The 22,149-nt window shown below is 34.1% G+C and overlaps 1 protein-coding gene across 3 annotated transcripts in view; it reads left to right on the top strand.

The window, feature by feature from the left end:
* The window catches only part of Rtnl1 (reticulon), an 86,573-nt gene that overhangs the window by 18,411 nt on the left and 46,013 nt on the right, over window positions 1-22,149 (top strand). For 2 of the 3 annotated variants that reach the window (XM_072535349.1, XM_072535351.1), the window contains exon 2: window positions 5,590-5,625. The exons of the other annotated variant lie outside the window; for it this stretch is intronic. In XM_072535349.1, the coding sequence (XP_072391450.1) occupies window positions 5,590-5,625 (36 nt within the window). The remainder of the gene's footprint in view (window positions 1-5,589; window positions 5,626-22,149) is intronic. 3 annotated transcript variants of the gene reach the window in all.

Here is a 22,149-nt window from a genome sequence, read left to right as displayed (position 1 = left end):
AGGCGGGTGCTTCCCGCGCTGGCGATGCCGAAAGGCTCATATACTCCGTTCTGGACCTTTGATCGTAGATTTAAGCGAAAGTTGAGTATAAGAGTGTGCTAGAAGTATCGGAAGATACGACGGACACGGTAATGTTTATATGGATGGTTCGAGAACTGAGAAAACTGCAGAAAAATTTTATCAAGCAGGTCGGACGTCTCAAATGGAGGCCTGGTGGCAATCTCGAATAGCGATAAATGTTTATAAAGGAAACCTTTATAGATAATAAGTCCAAGACCTGCGTCCAGTTGCTAAAGGACAGCCCTTAGAAAAAAAATAATAATGTAGATACATCGTTAAATGCAATTGTGAAAAATTTTATATACAGAGAAAGTTCCTCTATTTTATTTCTCACTATTATCCTTATACAAAGTTTTGGCGAATCGATTGTTTACTCTAGATATTTAGTTTAATCTCATTATTATTCTTAAAATGCTATAAATGAATATATTGTGTTTAATTTTATCGATATAAGCATATTTTCTTTTTAGGAATTTGTTCTTTTATAATAGGAACCAGACTCTACTACATTGAACGAAGGATTTTTGCCACTCAATTTGCCCCATTTACTACAATGAGAACAGCTTATTTACAATCCGTTTTACTATTCTTGATTCTGGTGTTATTTTTTAGAAAAGAGAATTTAATGTCGTTTGATAGTAAATATTAGACCCATAACTTTCAAAAGCATATTGTCAAAATTGCATGTCATTCGGTTTATTATTTACCGAGTTATATACGCTTATTTTTGATTTTTATAAATAGTGGGTTCAAAGCAATTTCATGTATTGATTTATTACTGTTATTTGATTAAGAAAAATACCGTCCAAAGTAAGCAATGGCTCAAAAAGTATTACTGGTACTCTACTTCATCAAGTACAACCATTAAACGATGTTTTCTCAATTCACCACCATTGATGCTGAGCGTTCTGAGCGCAGTTATTCCCGAAAACATCGAATAAACGCTGAAAATTGTTATGGAAAACCGCAAAGTGAAGTTGCGAGATAGCTGATATTCTAAAGTTATCAAAGGGTAGCGTTTTTACTATTATACACGAACTCTTGGTTATGAGAATGCTGTTTTTCCAATGGGTGCCGCATTTTCTCACACCAGGACAAAAACAACAACGAATTGATGAGTCTCGGCGCTGTTTGGATATGTTAAATCGGAATAAGTCGGAGTTTTTGCATCGGTGCATCACAATTGATGAAACATGGATCCATCACTTCACTCCGAAATCAAATCGGCAGTCATATGAGTGGACAGCAGCCGGAGAAGGCCGACCAAAGACGCAACAAACCGCCATAAAGGCTATGGCCTCTGTATTTTGGGACCAGCAAGAAATTATTTTTCTTAAATATTTGAAACATGGAGAAACAATCAACAACTACTACATTGGTTTATTGAAGCGTTTGAAGATCGAATTAGCAAAGAAAAGGCCTCATTTGTCGTAGAAAAAAATTGTTGTTTCATCAAGACAACATACCGTGCCACAAGTCGATGGCAAAAAAGCACGAATTGGGCTTTGAATTGCTTCCGCACTCACCATATTGTCCAGAGTTTGGCCCCCAGAGCCTACCACTTTTTTCGGATCTAAAAAAATGCTCCGTGGCAAAAGATGCCGCTCCGAGACGAAAGAATTCGCCGAAACTAAAGCCTATTTAGAAGGAAAAGTTTAAAGTGTTTTCAAAGGCGGCATCGAAACATTAGAAAAGCGTTGGAATGAATGTATCGCTAATAAAGGAGATTATTTTGATGAATAAAAAATACTTTTTGCAAAAAGTATTGTTTTACTAGTCAGGCCTTGGACGTATTAACCGACGTAATATTATTAATTTTCCTCTGTTCTTAAACGTTTTCACTGTCAGTCTATTTTTTTTCGGAGGTTTATTTTTCTTTTCCTTTTCCTAGAGATTCCTTTATTTCCGATTTATTGATTTTAGTTTAGTTTAGATTATTTTTTTCGCTTTACTGTTAAATTATTTTTGCATTTCTTCTGGAGGTTTTATACTCGTATTGCCACAGCTCGGTGTAGTAGACTTAAATTGTTTTTTATAATTTTTTCTTTAGTTTTTTCTCTACTCCTTTTTATCTTTGATTATATTAATTTCGGTTATCCCTAGTTTTGCTTTCAGTAATTTCATATTACAACTCTTTTCTGATTTCTGGTTCTGTATAAATATGGTTCGAGTATTAGCTGGAACGTTGTAAATATTTACATTTGGTTGTTTTTATTGTTTTAAAACTTAAAAATGACCCAATATTTCGTGACAGTTCGAACAATAAAACCGTTAAATTGAATTACACATTAATGGTAATTAATTGATCCCAGTTTAGTTGAGGTTAATCAAGTGTGAATCTTTTATTTTCATTATACTGTTGTGATAATGACGGTTTTTAAATACAAAATTTAAAGCAATTCTGCATTTCTATTTTAAACTTAATTACGTAATTTTTACATAAAGGATTATTGCAATAGTTACACTGTATTCACGATAATAGTACTGGTGACATAATTTTTTTTATATCCTCGTGCGACATCACTTTGAATTTTTTTAAATTTTCTTGATTATTGAATAGAACTTCCACTGTTCATTTAGTAATCATACTTGTAGTCAAGTAGGATAATATACCTTTGTATTCCAGACAGATATTTACGCAATCTTGCATTGTGCAAGAAAAATCAACATGAGGGAATTTCGAGAAGAACTCGATAGACTGGCATTGAAACCAATACCCGAACATGCTCAATATTATTGACGAAAACAAGCATGAATTAGCTCAGAATCATAACAGGCGTCCTTACTGGACTGGACATGAACCAGTCGAAGGAATTCTGCATACAATGGGACTGTTTCATGTATTTAATTTCCACTTAAGCTGTAGATTCTATATCAGAGGATGTAAAATAGTCGACCATATCTTTCATGATTGCGAGTCATTAGTTTGTAGGTGGCTATGGAAATTTCCAAGTCTTTAAAGTGACTCAAAAACCTGTGGGTACCTACAAGGTATGGTAAACAACATTGACAGTTTGAAAATCCACAGCGTGGTTTATCAACAATAAATTTTCTAAACAATCAGTTTCGTAAAAGAAGATCTCTCATGAAAATTTTCGTGTAATGAGGATGTGAAACCGTCGACCATATCTTGCATGATTGAAAGGCATTTGATGGCTATGGAGACTTTCAAGTGAAAACATATGGGTACTATTTATGGTAAACACATTGATAGGATGAAAATCCACTACGTGGTTTAGCAGCAATAAATTTTCAAAACAATCAGTTTCGTGAAAAAAAAAAAAGATCTCATGAAAATTTTCGTGCAATGATTTCATGCGATTTTTTACAGATTGTTTGAAGAATTCAAGCTTGGGTGCACCACCCTCAGTGACGAATTCCGTGAAGGTCGTCCGGTCATAGCTGTTTTTCCGGAAATACATTGATGCTATACATACATGAAATACAAACACACGGGTCGTATAACATCCTGACTGGACACCGTCTGATTTTTTGCGTTTACGAGAATCAAAAACAAACTACACGGAAAATGTTTTAAGATGCCAGATGAGGCGGTCTAAGCATACAAAAATCTTGTTTCTGATATAGCTATTTTGGACTGGCATAAATGCTTCGACGATTGGCTTATTCGAATGTAAATGTGTATGTGGATACTTTGAAAAACAAAAAAGCTGATTTTTCTCAAAAATATGTGCAAAACTTTTAGTATACGCCTCGTAGCCGTCCGTCAGACCTGTACGAGGTGATACACGTTTTGCAATAAGCGAATTAGACAGAGAAAAAAGATAATGAACTTCCATTTAAGTTTTGTATTGCAATTAACTCGTAATGAATCATTTATGATTACAATATGATTGACTATTTTGTTAATATTGAAGTTTTGATTCCAAAAACAGATTTTACTTTTGCATATCATTGTTTTTTATTTTCTTCATTAGATGTAATGTCTTCACATAAATGCAGCGCATTAAAAACAAGTCATCCGAGATGATTTTTCTATTAACAATAAATAACATAAGTAATGCTTTTTTAAATTTATACTTTTTTCGTTAAATTATATAAAGCAGCGGTTCTGAAACTTTTTGGTGACGGAAACCTTTAAAAAAATAAATTTTTAACGGAATTCTAAACGCTAAAACGCAAAACGTTTAACAATAATTAATAAAAAGCAAATGATAACACTAAGTTCATTTAATGGTAGGCGGGAAATTATTTTTTATTCCTCATCAACTGGGTAATGTCAGGCTTGATAGAAGAAAGTTGAATTCTCATTGGTTAGTGATCCAGTCTATTGCGGTATTTTTTTTGTAGCTGTATTTGCCGAAAGTCCCATTTCACACAATAACATTGTTGTTAGGGCAGAAGAAAATTCAAAGCCTCTGTGGCAAGTTGCGGATATTCATCACGAACCTTGCTTAAAAATCATCCAGTGAAATTGTTTTGAACAATGATTCCTTGCTTGTATTTTGTCATTTCTAAAAATTATTCATATAGTCCAGTCGTCAGAGATTTGACCCCTAAAAATCATACGAAGAAGCTGGATTTTGCTGAGAATGTCAATTTTGGTACCACAGTTTATTAAATAAAAATATTTCAAAAAAAGTGTAGCCGAGATAATTTTGAGCAAAAATGTTTATTAACACTTTTTGTTTAGAATGAAGCATTCTCTCAGAAACAACGCTTGAAGCGACCGGCGATTTTGAATGTCAGTTACTCTCGCGAATCAATTTTGATTAAACTTTGTATCAACTCGACAGTAAAAATTCTATATCTTTTGATCAAAGTGTCCTATGGACAAAAATAAAAATGCATTTTAAAGGTGAAGAGTGAAGATTTCGTATGCAATTTTTGGATTTTGCCACAAATAATGTCTAATAAAAATGCCTGGGAAAAATAATAAAATCGGCTGAACTTTGGTTTTTGGCTGATACCCGGAGTTGAGCGGATCTTAGCTTTCATTTGGGACGTGTTTACGTCACATAATTAGCAACCACGAATGAGTATAAAGAACCCCTACCACTCTAACACTACGACATGGTCTCACGGCTTTCAGAGAAGATCAATCATAGAATCATATATTAGGCCTTGGTTGCTTGGTAGGCTTGATTCAGTTACCTTTTCCTGGCGGCACCGCTCCTGATCGCTCGCTGAATCTTTTTTGGTTTTTGCTTCTGGGAGAAGGTTAATAAAAGTCGGCAATATTGGCACATTAAGCTTTAATCTGATTAAACAACGAGAGTTCGCGCCGATCTCTTGCGGATTTTGGTGAAATACGTTGCAACAATTGTAATGACTAAACAAAGTAGTGTATTATATCGACTTGGTCTTATGCTATTAAAGCCATTAACTTATTTGAGAGCTGTGTAATTTCGTATAATAAAACATAGTCCCTTTTTTAATTAAAATGCTTCTTTTTTATTTTGTCATTATTTTTAATGTGAATATTTGTATATAGATGTATATTTTTGTATAAAGCTTACTATCGCTTTTAACTACTAACCTTTTTCTTAAGCTAATATTTATTTTCAGATGCATGGTTTAACCCTGAGAAATTGGATCCTAAAGGTAAGGACTAATTACTAAAAATAACTTTGTAAATATTTTTAATGGTATTGACTTGAAATTTAATTGTTTTGTGTTTAAATTGAACAGTAACTACTTGGTCTAGAAAAGATAACCAAATCATGTTATTTTTCTGTTACCTGGTACATTTTGTCCGATTTACGTAGAGCGAATGTGGTTCACACTATTTTAAAACCAAATCCATCAATTTTGAGCATTGCGATAGCAGACTGATAGTGAGATACATTATCCTAATTAAAAAGAGCACTTCTCTTTTACCAAGTGGTGTTGTTTATCTTTGACTTTCTGTCCCTAATTTGTTGCAGCAAGTTGAAATATTACTCACCATTTAGATTTTTTCTCTTTTATAAGTGTTTGTCCAAGTTGATTAGAATTCCAAAATAAGCTTTCTTTGGACAAAATTGTCTTTTCTGATGCGAAAACCTTGTATTATTGCCTGAATATAACCCAGTTTTCATTGACGGTTATGAAACGAGGCAAAATCAGTAAAATATTAGTCCACTGTAATCTACCGTGGCACCAAATACGCCAGTCATTAGGAGTAATAGTAATTTTTGTATGTCCATTAGCAAGGAAATATTAACTTAAAGAATCTACTTACTTTTAACACATGAAGTTATATTAGCTTTAAAGAATCTACTTACTATCAAAATTAGTAAAAAAGACTGAAATCTCATTAATAAACTGGTACAACAGTGTCTTTATGCTAGAAGGAGGGGTATCGTCCAAGAGAACGAATCAGCAGACTTGCTGGCAAATCAAGGCTCTTAATTATTCTTTAAAAGCCATGAACCATTCTAATGCATCACGAAAGATGCCTTTATAAACGCTATTTAAAAGTGGCTGGGAAAACCGTCGTAACTACAAATTTAGAGCCTTGAATGGCAAAACCATATGAAATAAATCATTAGCAACATTGGCATGATACTTTCTTCTGGTCTAATAGATCTTAGCAGGCGAGTACTGAAGACGGCCGCCTCAGATATGGTGACTGAACCATGTTGCGGGAAATGCGAAATGGAGGAAGAACATTAGGCGGGTGTACAACAGCAAAACATATATTGAATAATGAGAAATCCTTGACTTTTGACGGTGTTTAATTCGTGCATTCGTGTTTATGCATTTTGTTACCTTCTTTTGTCTAGCATTTGCTAGAGAAAAGTATATAATACGATAATATCTAAGAATTTGTGACTTGTTGCAAGGGTCTCTGTCGTCAGCATATTAGAACTTCAATGATTTGGTTGCAACCAAACAGCAATATACATATCATCATCATCACTGGCTCGACAACCCTTTTTGGGTCTTGGCCTGTTCCAGGATTCTTCTCCATTCTGATCTGTTTCGTGCTTTTTTTCTCCAGTTTTTTATTTTTAAGGTTGTTATATCATTTTCTATTTGTTCTAAGTATCTCAGTTTCGGTCTTCCTCTTGTTCTTTTTCCTACTGGCATCTGTTTGAATATTTTGTTTGGTATTTCGCCTTCTTCCATTCTTTCTACATGTCCTATCCAACGCAGCCGTCCTATTTTAATGAATGTTATAATATCCGGATCCTGGTATATTTTGTATAGTTCAGAGTTGTATCGTCTTCGCCATATTCCGTTTTCTTTTGTGCCCTTATATATGTGTCGCAAGATTTTTCTTTCGAAGGTGGCTAACAACGTTTCCTCTCTTTTAGTGAGTGTCCAGGTTTCTGAGCCATATGTGAGTACCAGTCTTATTAGGGTTTTATATATTTGGCATTTTGTCTTTCTTGCGACGTTATCTGATGTTAGGTGTCTAATTAAGCCATGGTAACATTTATTTGCAATAAATATTCGCCTCTTCACTTCCTCCGTAACGTTATTATCAGACGTGACTAGGGATCCCAAGTATATAAATTTTTTTACCCCCTCTATGTTGTATTCTCCTATTGTTATATTTTGTGGTTGCCTTATTTCTGCGTTTTTACTTACCTGCATATATTTTGTTTTGGTCTGATTGATTTTAAGACCACTATTTTGTGCAGCTCGTTCTATTTGGTTGTATGCCTCTATCATTTCTCTTCTTGATCTTGCGATTATGTCAACATCATCTGCAAATGCTAGTATTTGCACGCTTTTATTAATGATTGTTCCTCGTGTATTGACTGTTGTGCCCCTTAGTATTTTCTCTAGTACGATGTTGAACAAGATGCATGATAGAGCGTCTCCCTGGCGTAGTCCCTTTTTCACATCTATTGTTTCCGTTAATTCATTTTGTATCCGGATTCTACTTTCCACTTTTAGAGATTCTTTTATCAGTTCTATTAGTTGTGTTGGTATATTAAATTCTTTCATTGCTTTTATTAAGAATTCTCGGTTTATATTGTCATATGCGCTTTCAAAGTCTATGAAGAGATGATGTGTGTCGATGTTATATTCACTTGTTTTTTCGAGGATCTGTCGCAGAACAAATATATGGTCTATTGTTGACTTCTGTCTACAGAAGCAACTTTGGTATTTGCCAACTATTTTTTCAGCGTGTGGTCTAAGTCTTTCATAAATGACATTGGACATTATTTTGTATGCTGAATTCAGCAGCGTGATACCACGGTAGTTTCCACATTCTAACTGATTTCCTTTTTTATGTAATGGTACAATAATACCGCTATTCCACTCCGTTGGTAGCTGTTTATTCGACCATATCTTTGTTATCAATTCATGTATTGTTTTTTGTAGTGCGTCTCCTCCTTCCTTTAGTAACTCCGATGCTATTTGGTCCGATCCCGGTGCTTCATTGTTCTTTAATTTTTCTACTGCTGCTCTAATCTCGGCTATTGTTGGTGGAGTCTTTTCTCTGTTGTCTGCTTGGTCTAATGGTATGTCAGGGGTCGTCTCTCTCCGATCTCCTTCAAACTTTTCCGTAAAATGTTCTGTCCATCTTCTGTCCATGTTTCTGTCCAGCAATATACATATACTATACCATTTTTTAGAGATTATTTTGAATTGTAAAGACAAAAAAGTAAATATAGAATCTGACCAAAATAAGATGAATTTCAAGTCGATGTTATTATATATTTTAAAATTGTGATTACTTGTATATATTGCATGCCTATTTCCATCCAAATAATTCCTTTTATTGAATCACTGTATATTTCCGCTGAAAACACTATTAAATTTTTATTTTCGGTAGATGACGCATACCCATTAATTTGAAAATTATTATTTGTCGGTTTAAAATAATATAGAATTCTTTCTAAAATAAACATATGTTTTACACATTTATGAATCTAGTTAAAATAATTTTATAGAAACAAAATCTTCCAATGTCCAAAATTTATTCGTAAAATATAAAATACTGAACAGCTCCAGGAATGTTTGACTACGTTGATTGAATGACTATGTTGATTTCAGTTTCACAATTTACAACAAGCGGGACTTGATATATTATCTGACAGCATTAAATATATATAATTTCATTGCATGACCAAAGAAACTTATTACTATCCATCTTTCATAGATGGTTCTGACACAAACAATTGATTTATTTATGAAATCGGCGGGTACGAAAAATTCATCTTGAATAATATAACATAAAACACTACACTATTTCTCTGAAAAATCAGCTTCGCCAGAAGAATGATAATTTTAAAGTGACATTCTTTTTCATCTTGCATTCAGCGTCTCCTCTTGAGGTTGCTATCCAACATGGCTATTGCACTTTCGAAACTGCTGCAGGGAATACTTCGACCGATGTCATTCCGAGCCATTCACCAAGGTTTCGTAGCTGAGGAATTCTTCTACGTCCCACGCTGCTTCATGGAACTAGCTTTCTCTGGATTATAAGCTTTACAAATTATCCAAAAAAATCACTTATTTATAGAGACATACGCCAAAACTCAAAAATACAAGAATATTCAAAACTTTCTGAAATTAAGAAAAACATTGATAATAAATCATTATCTAGTGTTTCCCCCTCGGGCCCTTATAACAGCCTGTACACGTCTAGGCATTGAGGTAATTAACCTCTGGATATCAAATTGATCCAATTGGTCCCATATTTCTTAAAGAGCCGCTGTAAGTTCAGCCAAGTTGTTTGGACGGGTACTCGTGCTCGAAGACGTCTTCCCATCATATCCCATAGATGTTCTATGGGATTGAGATCGGGACTGCAAGCTGGCCAGTTTATACGGACAATTCCCACCTCCTCTATATATTGGTTGACGATTCTAGCACGGTGAGGACGCGCGTTGTCGTCCATAAAAATAAAGTTACGTCCAATGAAAGGAGCAAAAGGTACCATATGCTGATCTAAAATACTTGTTATGTATCTTGCAGCAGTCATAGAACCTCTATCTACAATAACTAAATCAGTATGGGCTTCTGAACTGATACTAGCCCAAATCATAACGGAGCCCCCCGATAACTTATTCTTTCCGCAATATTACATTGAAAATATCGCTCTCCGTGTCTTCTCCAAGCCCTTTCTTGACCGTCTGGTGACCTTAGACAAAATCTGGACTCATCTGAGAACAATACATTACTCCAATCTGCATCACTCCAGTTTTCATGTTCTCTTGCAAAAGCAAGGCGAGCTCTGCGATGTTCTATGGATAGTATTGGAGATGGGGCTGGCCTTCTGGATAATAAATTACCTTCTACAAGTCGTCGATGAACTGCCCATCTGCTTACATCCACATTTCTCACTTCGCTCAGACGATTTGCCAGTTCAACTGAAGTTAGATGCCGATTTCTCAAACATGATGAGACTAGAAATCGATCATCTCTTTCGGATGTTACTTTTCTACGACCTGATCCTGGTCTTCTTGTGAAGTTACCGGTGTCGCTAAACCGCCGAACTGCTCTTTGAACCGAAGATCGACTAACACCCAACATTTCAGCTGCAAAATATTGGCTACGACCATCTTGAACTTAAGTCACCGTCCTTGCAGCATCTGTCGGAGTTAGAGACATTTAGGAAGGATAATTAAATAAAAATATAACACGTTTTGAAAATAAAATCACTACACTAGTATGGTTGTTGAATTAAAAACAACATTCAATAAATATCTACTTGCTTCAGACCCTTTTTGACAAAAACCTGAAATACCAATTTGTTTTAAGAAATATAAAAAGCAATAATATATTAAAAATATTATTTTATTTCTCGTATACCAGGGTACACCTAAATGTACATACGTAATTGAATGTCTCTAAAATTATACAACTTCAAATAAATAAGAAATAAGGAATGGATCGATTTTTTGCACCTGAGTGTATATACACTCATGGACAAAATATCGAATATTTTGGAATTTTCTAATTCCTGTTTTTTCAAAATAAATTCTGCTCAATCAAGTCGTTTGTTGTAAAATAGAGTTTATTTTAACAATGTTTAATGAACAATTTTAATTTTTTATACGGAGAAAATTGTGAAAAAAATAAATGTTTAATATTAGGTAAATAAGGTTTTTTTACTCTAAACTTAAATGATAATTTAAATTGCTTAAACAAGTCGTTTTAACTGAAAGAAGTGCATGATCAGTAAGGAGTATTCCCCGCTCTAGCTCTTATTACTGCTTGTATCTTTCTCAGCATGCTTTCAAGTAAATTTTGGACATATCCTTGGGAAATTGCATTCCATTCATCCTGAAGAGAAGCCGAAGCTGCTCTATCGTATTTGGAACGGGATTTCTTTGGGATCGGGAACGGGATAATTACTCACTATGGCAGCGGCATGTGGTCGAGCATTATCGTGCATTAACGTGAATTTTTCATATCCAATGTAACCAACATATGACAAAACATGATCTTGCAGGATGTTTTAAACGTGAGAATCACTAGTCATCCGTCCAATCACTTCCACAAGTGCGGTACGTACCTTCCAACTAATACCTTCGCAAAGAATTATGCCATCAACTCCAAAACTAACGGTCTGGGCGAGACTGCAGCTGGCGAATCGTTTTCCAACTCTTCTGTAGACGTATTTAAACGAGATGAGACGAGATTTAAAATTGGAACTAAAAGTTAGGTTGGCGAGGTGCTATGTTTTTTCGACTTTGTTTTATGGAATGGAATCTTGGACCTTTATTGCGACATCAATGAAAAAACTGGAATCATTCGAGCTGTGGGTGTATAGAAGAAAATATCGTGGACAGAACACGTCACAAACAAAGACGTTCTGAGAAGGATGAATAAAGAAATAGAAATTTTAAATTCAATTAACATAAGAAAATTATAATATCTCGGACATATTACACTTGGAGAGAAATACACCTTGCTCCAACTATTTATGAAGGGAAAGATCCAAGGAAGTTATTTACTGGTCGTGTTATTTTCTAGAGTTAGTTTAATTGTGATATAATGATTAAATTTCAAGAAATTCTTACACCAACAGTTTCAAAAGTAAATATTTTTAAAAATCATGATACATAGGTCGTACATCAGTACGACCCTGTTCGGCTTACACGTGGTTCTATTGAAGATTGGGAATTTGTAAAATGAATACGGTTTAGCTATGATGATTACCGACCTCCACCGCGGAGATGGCACTTGAAGAAGAAGATACCACATTCGTGTTTGTTGAGATCCAGGTGCCGTATATTGAATTTGTGGGACGGCACGTTTACAAATTTATAATTTTAGATAAGTAAATAAAAAATACACCAAGAATATTTGGACGAATACAACCAACGAAAAATTCAAAAAAGACTTTTAGTTTGAAATATTTCAATCGCGTACCATTTTTTTCCTTTAAAAAATTGAAAACATTACCCGTTTGCCTGCCAATAATGAATATAAAATGCGTAATTGTATGGAAAAATTGCGCAATAACTACCTCTTAAAACTCACCAATATTCGTTTGCATATCCCAACCGATTTGAGAGCAATAAATAAATCATCAGTTTGTAAGAAAAATTTCAACACCCCATACTCGGAAAACGAATGTAGACATACATTTATATAGCAAACAATCATTATTTTTTCATGTAGAATCATTCCCTGAAGTTTGTTGTACTTATTTACTAACGCCCTGTATATTACACAAATATGTATTATTATTAAAAGTGACACTTTGAACCCCCGTAAAAAATGATTTTTGAGTTTTGGGGTACTGAGAACTTTTGATCATCATGATCAAATCTACCTCTCTGCAAAGTTTCAGACAATTTAACGAAAATCATTTTTATATCAAAAAAGTGCCGGGGTTTTTAGATAGTATAATTAGAGATTAGATACATACACTTTCTATTCTAGTATCTGACCTTAGTTTATGACTACCAGTGCTCTATTCTTCATCGTTCATCTGATGGATTTTCCTTTAAACTTCATTTTCAGTTGGACAAACACAAAAAAATAGCAGGGTGATATATTTAGACTGTCCAGGAACTGGCAAAGTCTTGTAACCTTTTTTTCTGGCAAAAACAGTGCAAAATTAGATGAATGTTTTGGTCCATTATATTGCACTTACTTGTGTCGCCCCTTCCCTTAATATACTTATTCTTAATTTTATCCGTTATGTTACTCTATTCATCCATCTATGCTTTCTCATTTCCGCTAATTTCATTCGTTTTTTCTCTTGCTTTTTAACTGCTTAACATTCAGTTTCGTACATCACGGCTGGTCCAATGGCAGTTTTATATTATACAATATTCTCTTCGGTTTCATTGTAATCTTTCTGTCACACACCACTCGCTTCCTTTCACTTCATACATCTATCTCCTTATTCCCCTAGGTATTTAAAACTATTACTTTTAACAACCATCCCACCATCAAAAGTTATCATTTTATTTTTAGTAATTCCATCTTTAAATGAACATTTCAATACTCTGTTTTTTGGTACAAGTTTTAAACCTTCTTCCTCAAGAGCTTGTCCGAACTGTTCCACTTTTTGTTCTAAATCGTTTTCAGTATTTCCCACTAACACATCACCAGCATACATTAGGCACCAGGGAATATTATTCCATAGTTTCCCAGTTTATCTGATCCATCACTAATGAGACTAAATAAGTACTAAGCCCCGAGCCTTTGTGTAATTCTACTTTTATGTGAAATATATCAGTCTGTTTCAATCCGGCCCTAACACTACTCCCTTGTATATGTTTCAATGAATACCATATGAGCATCTGTTTCTATATGCCTGTATTTTCCATTAGCTGCCTTATAATGAACTGTTGTTGATCTGCGTTGCATAAAACCAATCTGATTATCGGATACTTCGGTTTCGTCACGTATACGTCTATCAATTACTCTCTCCGGAGTTCGGTTCTGCATCGATAACTATAATGTTGTACTCAATGTGGGCTCCGAATATTTTTAACATTAACAAAGTTTAATGTAAGTTATAAATTGTGAATCTTAGTGATATATTGGAATAAACTGTAAGTGTACAAACTCTTTACATAATATCCAGTTAAATTAGCATTCAAATCAGCAAATTGCAATTATTTGTTATTGTTGTCAATAAACAAATCCAGTTTTACCAGCAAATAACCGCTTTTAGTAAAGACCGATATACCTGTTTTAGCAGGTGTACAGAGTCGGACTTACTTTTCATAAACGTTTATCGAAATGAATTTAAACATGGAATCACACAACAGTTCTACAATACAAGACCATCAAAAACAAATAAACACATCACAGTCATACTCATCGGCAGCGTCGAGAGTGCAATTTCCTTTAAAGTCCCAAGCAATTATCTTTAGTGCCTTAGAAAACACCAAACTTCAAGACTACCTTCTCCCACTTGGAAATATAATTCAACCGAAGAATATAATCTTCTCTTCTAGATTGTCTAATAATCGCATATGTATGTATTTATCCAATAAACAAATAGTGGACGATTTTATGAATAATCATGGTCAAATAGAAATACAAGGTGAAATTGTCAGAGCAAGAAGGTTAGTTACACCAGCGGAACGACTTGTGCTCTCCGGCGTGTGTCCTTCAATACCGCACGACTTGCTTATCAATGAGTTACAAAAAATCGGCATAGTTCCTGTCTCCCCCATGACCTTTCTCAAAATAAGTGCTTCTATGCCTGAATACAATCACATCCTTAGTTTTCGAAGACAAATCTATATCAGTCCACACAATCTAACACTACCAGAGTCATTTACTCTTGTTTTTGACAACACGACATATAGAATATTCATTTCTCAAGACAGTTTAGTTTGCTTTAGATGCAAGAAGCCAGGACACATCGCTTCACAGTGCTCCGAACCACTAGCTCAACTAAACCCCAACCAAAACAATGAAGCATCGGTATCCAGCGCAACAAATATATCCTTGCAAGCATCCAATGACATAAACCCTTCTCAGTGTGAACAAATGTCTATTTCTAATATCCCGGAGATACCGAACAAAGTAGATGCATCAAATAAGGACAGTCACATAATTAATCAACCAAAAAGAAACTTTGATGAAATTATTTCACCTGAAGCAGATCCATCTTCAAAAGAATGTAACATTTTTCCACCACCTAAAGTCCAAGCAAAATCTAAAAAAGCTAAAATTAGTTCAGCAAGCACTTCTGAATGCTCATTTTCTCTCTTACTTGACCCTGCTAAAAACTTCATAGAAAATCACCCTCTACCTTTCCCTCTAAACGTTGATCAACTTAACATGCTCCTAATGAATATCACGGGGTCAACAGATCCTATAACCACAATTAAAGAATATACCACAGACCTATCAGCTTTGTCCGATATGCTCAGTCAAGTTTATCCCCATTTAAAGGAAAGATCCATAAAACGTAAATTCACGTCCATAAGGAAAAAAATCTATAATTATCTTAACAGTGAGACATCGGAAGCGGAAAGTGACACATCTCAGTTAAGTCAACATTAAATTCAAGTCTCTACTTCAGTGGAATATTGATGGTTTTTTCCATCGCCTTGCTATGCTCCATCATCTAATTGGTGAACAATCTCCTGATGTAATATGCCTACAGGAAACTAATCTGAATCCCCCAAAAAAATATAACTCCAACCAATATGACTGTTTTCGCAAAGACAGGATAACAAATAATAATTTTTCTTCAGGCGGAGTAGCCACATTAGTAAAAAAATCACTATCGGCGAAAGAATTTCCAGTGACTACAAATCTGGAAGTTGTAGTCGTGGAAATACAATCATCAAACAGGTATTTTATTTGCAACGTTTACTTACCCTCCAGTCGCCAAGTAACGTACAACGATTTAAAGGAGTTATTCAATCAAATACCATCCCTCTCGCATCATCGTGGGAGATTTTAATAGCCATAATATTATTTGGGGCTCCTCTTATTCAAATGCTAGAGGAAAAATTGTCGAAAATATAATTTCAGATTTTCAATTGAATTTTCTTAATGACGGATCTCCAACCAGATTTAACATTAATACCGGAAATTCTTCAGCAATTGATCTAAGTCTTTGTGACCCTGCACTCACACCTCGATTATTTTGGGAAGTTTTACAATACACTTATGGGAGCGACCACCATCCTATAGTAATAAAAAACTCTATGGCTCTGACCCATGACGTTTTCATACCCAGATGGAAAACTGAAACTGCTGATTGGCTAAAATTCGAAAATTATATCGACAACTTAATGCCGAACTGTAAAATAGCTGAAAGCATTGATGAATCCTTACACAATTTGAATAGCATTATCATAAGTAGTGCTGAACAATTCGTTGGAAAATCAAAAAAGACAAAGAATAATCAGACTCCTGTACCTTGGTGGAACTCAGAGTGTGGAGCAGCTATTAGAGCAAGTAAAACTGCATTTAATAAATATAAAAGACATAAAACACCTGAAAATAAAACCATGTTCAAATCACTTAAAGCTAAGACACAACTTATTATAAAACAAGCTAAGAAGGCTTCCTGGTCCAAGTATGTTTCAGAAATAAATACCTCAACTCCTGTCAGCGAAGTATGGAAAAAAATAAGAAAAATTTCTGGTCTGAAATACACGCCAATGATTTCTAAATTAAAAGTTGACAATAGGATTTCAACTTCTCCCCAAGAAATAGCTAATACCCTAGCTGAATCTTTTAGAGAAATGTCTTCAAACAGTAACTACAGTGATACATTCCTTGAAAGGAAAATAATAATAGAGAATACTGATCTTTTTGCAAATGACAATTTAAATGATCCATTAGATCTACCTTTCACTTTTGAAGAACTGGAAAATGCTTTATCCGAATTAAAAAATACTAGCCCGGGCCTAGACGATATCCCGGCAATATTGCTAAAACATCTTCCTTACTCAGCAAAATTATTTATTCTTCAACTTTTTAACTTAATTTGGCAAAATAATAAATTTCCATCAATTTGGTCTAAAGCTATTATATTACCTTTTTTAAAACCTCAAAAATCAATCCTAGAACCTGACTCATACAGACCAATCAGCTTAACATGTTCTATGAGCAAATTGATGGAAAAAATGGTAAATCTTAGATTAACGTGGACATTAGAATTATCAAATCGTTTAGTTCCGGAACAAAACGGTTTCAGACAAAATCGTTCGGGCATTGACAATATTCTTGATCTAGAATCTGACATTCATGAAGCGCTAGCAACCAAACAACATTGTATTGCAATATTTTTCGACTTGAAAAGGGCATTTAATACTTGTTGGAAATTCAATATTGTGAAAGAACTACATTCATGGAATATTCGTGGAAATTGCCTGAAATTTATTAAAAACTTTCTACAGAACCGATCTTTTTGCGTAAGAGTACATAATACTTACTCAGAGGAGAAAAGTGAAGAAAATGGAACACCCCAAGGATCAGTCCTAAGCCCTACTTTATTCTTAGTGGCAATAAATAATATTATTAACAACCTTACTAAACCTCTAAAGGCTCGACTTTTCGCAGATGACCTTGTTGTCTATATCAAAGGAAATAACACCGAATCAATGACAAACGCTTTGCAATGTTTTCTAAACCAATTAGAACAATGGTCTCTAACGACCGGATTCAAATTTTCAGTAACAAAAACATCAGGTATACTCTTCTCCAAAAAGGTCTCATCAATGCCCCCTACATTAAAATTATACAACACTACGCTACCATTTAAACCAACGGCAAAGTTCTTAGGTATGTGGTTTGATCAAAAACTTACTTGGCAAGAACATATAAAACAAACAGTTTTAACATGTCATAAAAGACTGAATCTAATGAAAACATTGGCAAACCGAAATTGGGGATCAGATCAGGAAACTCTGTTGAGAATATATAAAACACTAATTAGATCTAAATTAGATTATGGATCAATTGCATATGCAATATGCATCTGCTTCAAAAACACTACTTAAAAAACTTGACAGCATACACAACGCTGGTATTAGAATTGCACTCGGAGCCTTCCGGACAACTCCCTCCGAAAGCATACTGAGCGAAGCCGGCGAACCACCTCTAAATTACCGAAGAATGTACTTAGCTCTAGCGCATGCTACATCTATAGCCTCAAATATAAAAAAACCCCTCTACTGTAATACTTTTAGTAACAAATATATTAATTATTACAATAATAAGCCCCGTGCTCCCAAACCTTATTACGAGAGAATCCGATTATATAGCTCCAGACTGAACATTCAATTCCCAACAGTATTTCAAACGAATACCAATAACTATCTACCTTGGACTATTGAACAGCCCAAAGTCATTACAGCGTTAAGCATATATAATAAACATGAAACTAGTCCTATTATTTTTAAAGTTAAACTAAATTCAATCCTAGATCAACAATACAATGAGTGGATTAAAATTTATACAGATGCATCCAAAGGGGAACTTGGCGTTGGAGTAGCAGTGGTAACCCCAAATGACACTTTTCAATTTAAACTTCCTCTAAATTCAAGCATCTATACTGCAGAACTATTTGGTTTGCTCAAAGCCATCAAGCAAGTAAATATTAAAAACATCCCTTGTTGTCTAGTCCTTTCTGACTCTCTCAGCGCAGTCAAAGCTATGCAAAATGTATACCCTAAACACCCCATTGAGAAAATTATCAGGGCCGAATTAATGAAAGCTCAAGAAAATTTCAGAAGAGTCCACTTCCTATGGATACCATCTCATATAGGCATAGAAGGGAATGAAGAAGCAGATACTAGTGCGCGTAACGCTATCACCAGTGACGTATCAGAAACAGAGTGTCGGAGTATCGCAGGCGATCTAAAAGTTCATTTCAAAAATAAGGTGTTAACTGCGTGGAATCGGGAGTGGAGTGACTCTAGTTCGAAACTCAGAACCATCAAAAGCGATATTTTTTCATGGAAGTGCACAGCCAGAAGTAGAAGATGCCAAACTATTATTACACGTCTACGACTTGGACACTGTAGGTATACTCATGCCTATCTCTTCTCAAATAGTGAACCACCAAAATGCGAAGCATGCAATACAGTAGACAGTATAAAGCACTTCTTGATAGACTGTCCTAAATATGTAAATCAAAGACAGTCTTGCAATTTGCCAAATAACCTGAAAGCACTACTCAACAAAAGTTTAGTTCCGGACAATTTATTAGGTTACTTAAAATGTATAAATATGTTACACAAAATTTAACTTAATTAACTGTTACAAATGTTCAATTGTTCACAAATTGTAATTAATTGTTACAATGATTGACTGTTACAAACGTTAATTTAATATTATTACAAATGTTACAGGAGTGTCGCTAATAACCTTTGGGTGGATGCGACTTTGTTTCTTTAAATAAAAAAAAAAAAAAAAAAATTACTCTCTCCTATATTTTTATGGTGTGACTAAGTAGTTTTATGGCTCTATAGTTTATGCAATGTTGTAAATCTCCCTAGGTTTTGTAAACAGGTACTAATATACTTCTCCATTCGTCTAGCATTTGTCCCACTTTCATAATTCTCTTAAATAAACCCCTTTAACCAACTTGTTTTGTCTCTCCTAAAACATGTCTCCTGTTTATGTGCTTGAAACACTTCCTCGTTTGTTATTTTTTTCCATCTCTTTTTGACATTCTTTTCTTGAACTAGTATTTTATTATTTTTATCTTGGATACGTCTAGTCTGATTAAAATCTTTTGCTTTCTATGCTCTGTTGACTATTTTACTTTGTTTCACCTTCCGGAGTATTAAGTTGATCGCATAGATTTGTATTCGCTACTGCTTTAGCTTTTGCTACAGCAACTTTGCTTCCTTTTTGGCGACCGTATCGTTTTGAAGATCTTTGTCCGATCTATTTTCTTGCCACTGTTTATATAATTTTCTCTTCTCCTTTATTTTTTCTTGAACTTTGTTTGACCTCCACCAGGTCTCTTTATTTCCAAACTTCTATCCTGATTTTTCCAAGTATTTTAGTAGCAATATCTCTAATAATGCTGGCCATATTCACCCTACTTGTATTAGGACTACCTTTATGTTCCAACATAATTTTTCTACTATTTTTGTTCTGAATAGACCTTCTTTTTCATCTTTTAGCATTCACTACTGTCTGTGGTCTTTTCCCGTATTTTACTTTAGTTTCTCTTTTTACTTCGATGTCCAGCACAAGCAATATGCAACTTCATTACAAAACTAAAGAATCAGAAAAAAGTATCTTCAGAGCATTATATCGAGTTTTATATTATTTCTGCTTGTTTTGATGCATTCGTTTGGAAAATATATTCGATTTTGGTAGATTTTGTATAGATTTTGGTGTGTATATTTGAGCTGTTCACAAAATTCCGAAATTATGATCAAATTAACGGTTAGGATCGTAATATAAATTACTAAATTTGTTTAAGTATAACCAATGTTTGTTTTTATGAAACTCATTAGATCATCTGCTGTAAATATGCACGTAGTAAGACAGGTTGATAATAATAAAAGATTTTCAATGTCACGTACTTTTTATGTATCCATAATAATTGTAGTATGATCTCAAATTATTATGCTAGGAATGTCTTTACTATCTGCTTCGCTTTTTGTTCTACCCTGAAGAATACATAATGTATTAACGAAATAAATCATTAATATGGATGTAAAATATACAGGACGTATCACGAAATTTAATGTGAATGTCCCATACTACACAGGACATTTGTTGTTTCTCTACTATGCAGGTAGTTCCACCCCGTAACAGATATCTTGAAAGTGTCTTGTTATTATCCACAAGTAAAATGAAATTCCTGTATTTAGCTGCATACCATAAATCATCAAACTTTTATTTAAAAAATCCTTTATAAAAGATATTTATATATTCTAAAATTGCCTTTTGGGTTACATCACAAAACCTTTTCGGACTAATAAGTCCATCATCAGTGCAGTTACCAGATATACATGAGGTAAGCCATTAAATATGAGGGTATAAACCCTTTAAATGATGTTAACGTTGTTAATTAATACATATTTGTTAATAAATTTGAATGATGTATTTTTGAACAGATTTACTTCAAGGCAAAGTAAGACTCCCAGAGGTTGCTAACCCGAGACAAGGTGTCTCTATGGGTCCTCAATAGAAACTGTTAGTTGCTACGGGATGCGTTGTAGAAGAAACGGAATAAATAAAATAAAGATGTTTACTACTTTATGTAAATACACTATCTTATCATGTATGTAAAAATACTAGCCGTGAAAGCCCTATTAGCCTTAAATCCGTGTTCTTCCGATATTGGGAGCTTATTCCTAATTCCAATCCTATTTATAAAGGCACGGAGGAACTAATATAGCGAATAATATCCGTATCAAGAGCCCATTCTCTATTTATTATGAATATGTATCTTCGGTTCGTCTCCATTTATATCTGTCTTCGATTTATCTCTTCCACATTTCACCTCCAGTTTGATTATTTTGTGGTCCACCACTTTGCAGTATATAATCCCCAAGGGCCAATATCTTTATCCATATTCATATCTTTCATTATTTTCGTTATCTTTCATCATTTTTTCCATTTTATTTTTAGAGTATGTTGACGGTGTCTGTTGTTTTGATTTGGCTCTTTATCGATATTGCAAAATTGCCGCGATATATCCTGATTGGGCTGCGAAACTATCAGTCCTTTTATTAAAATCACCTCCGTCGTTAATTTTATTTTATTTTTAAACATGTGGATTTATATTTTTCATTGCCATACAAGTAATTTAAAGATACTTGATGATTGACGCCTAATTAAGAATGTCAATTTGTTATTGTTCCTTGCTAGTTCTGCAGTCAGACGATGAAAAAATAACAACTGAATTTTTTCAACAGGGTTTTAATTCTACCTATACTAATCTTTGAAAATAAATAAATGAAGTTATTTTGACGTAATGTTTAAATAATAAAAAAAACAGATTATTTGTAAAAAGCATACCTATATTCACCAGGTGTTTAATTGGTTGCATATATCTATACTGTATTGAATTGTCTTTTACTAATGCTTTCAATAATTTGTACCTTGCGTTAACTTTCCACTATATTATCTTTATTTCCAAAAATAAGTTCCTCGAATATAGATTTCACTTTATCTTCGTTTTAAATTAATCGAAAGATGTCGCATCCTTCTATATTTCCTTGCTAATTATTAATTGACATTTCATTAGTAGCCGCCCAGAAAACAAATTTA

The sequence above is a fragment of the Diabrotica undecimpunctata genome, chromosome 6 (genome assembly GCF_040954645.1).
Source record: "Diabrotica undecimpunctata isolate CICGRU chromosome 6, icDiaUnde3, whole genome shotgun sequence".
In the NCBI taxonomy this organism is placed as follows: Eukaryota; Metazoa; Arthropoda; class Insecta; order Coleoptera; family Chrysomelidae; genus Diabrotica; species Diabrotica undecimpunctata.
This window is presented reverse-complemented; position numbering and strand designations above follow the sequence as displayed.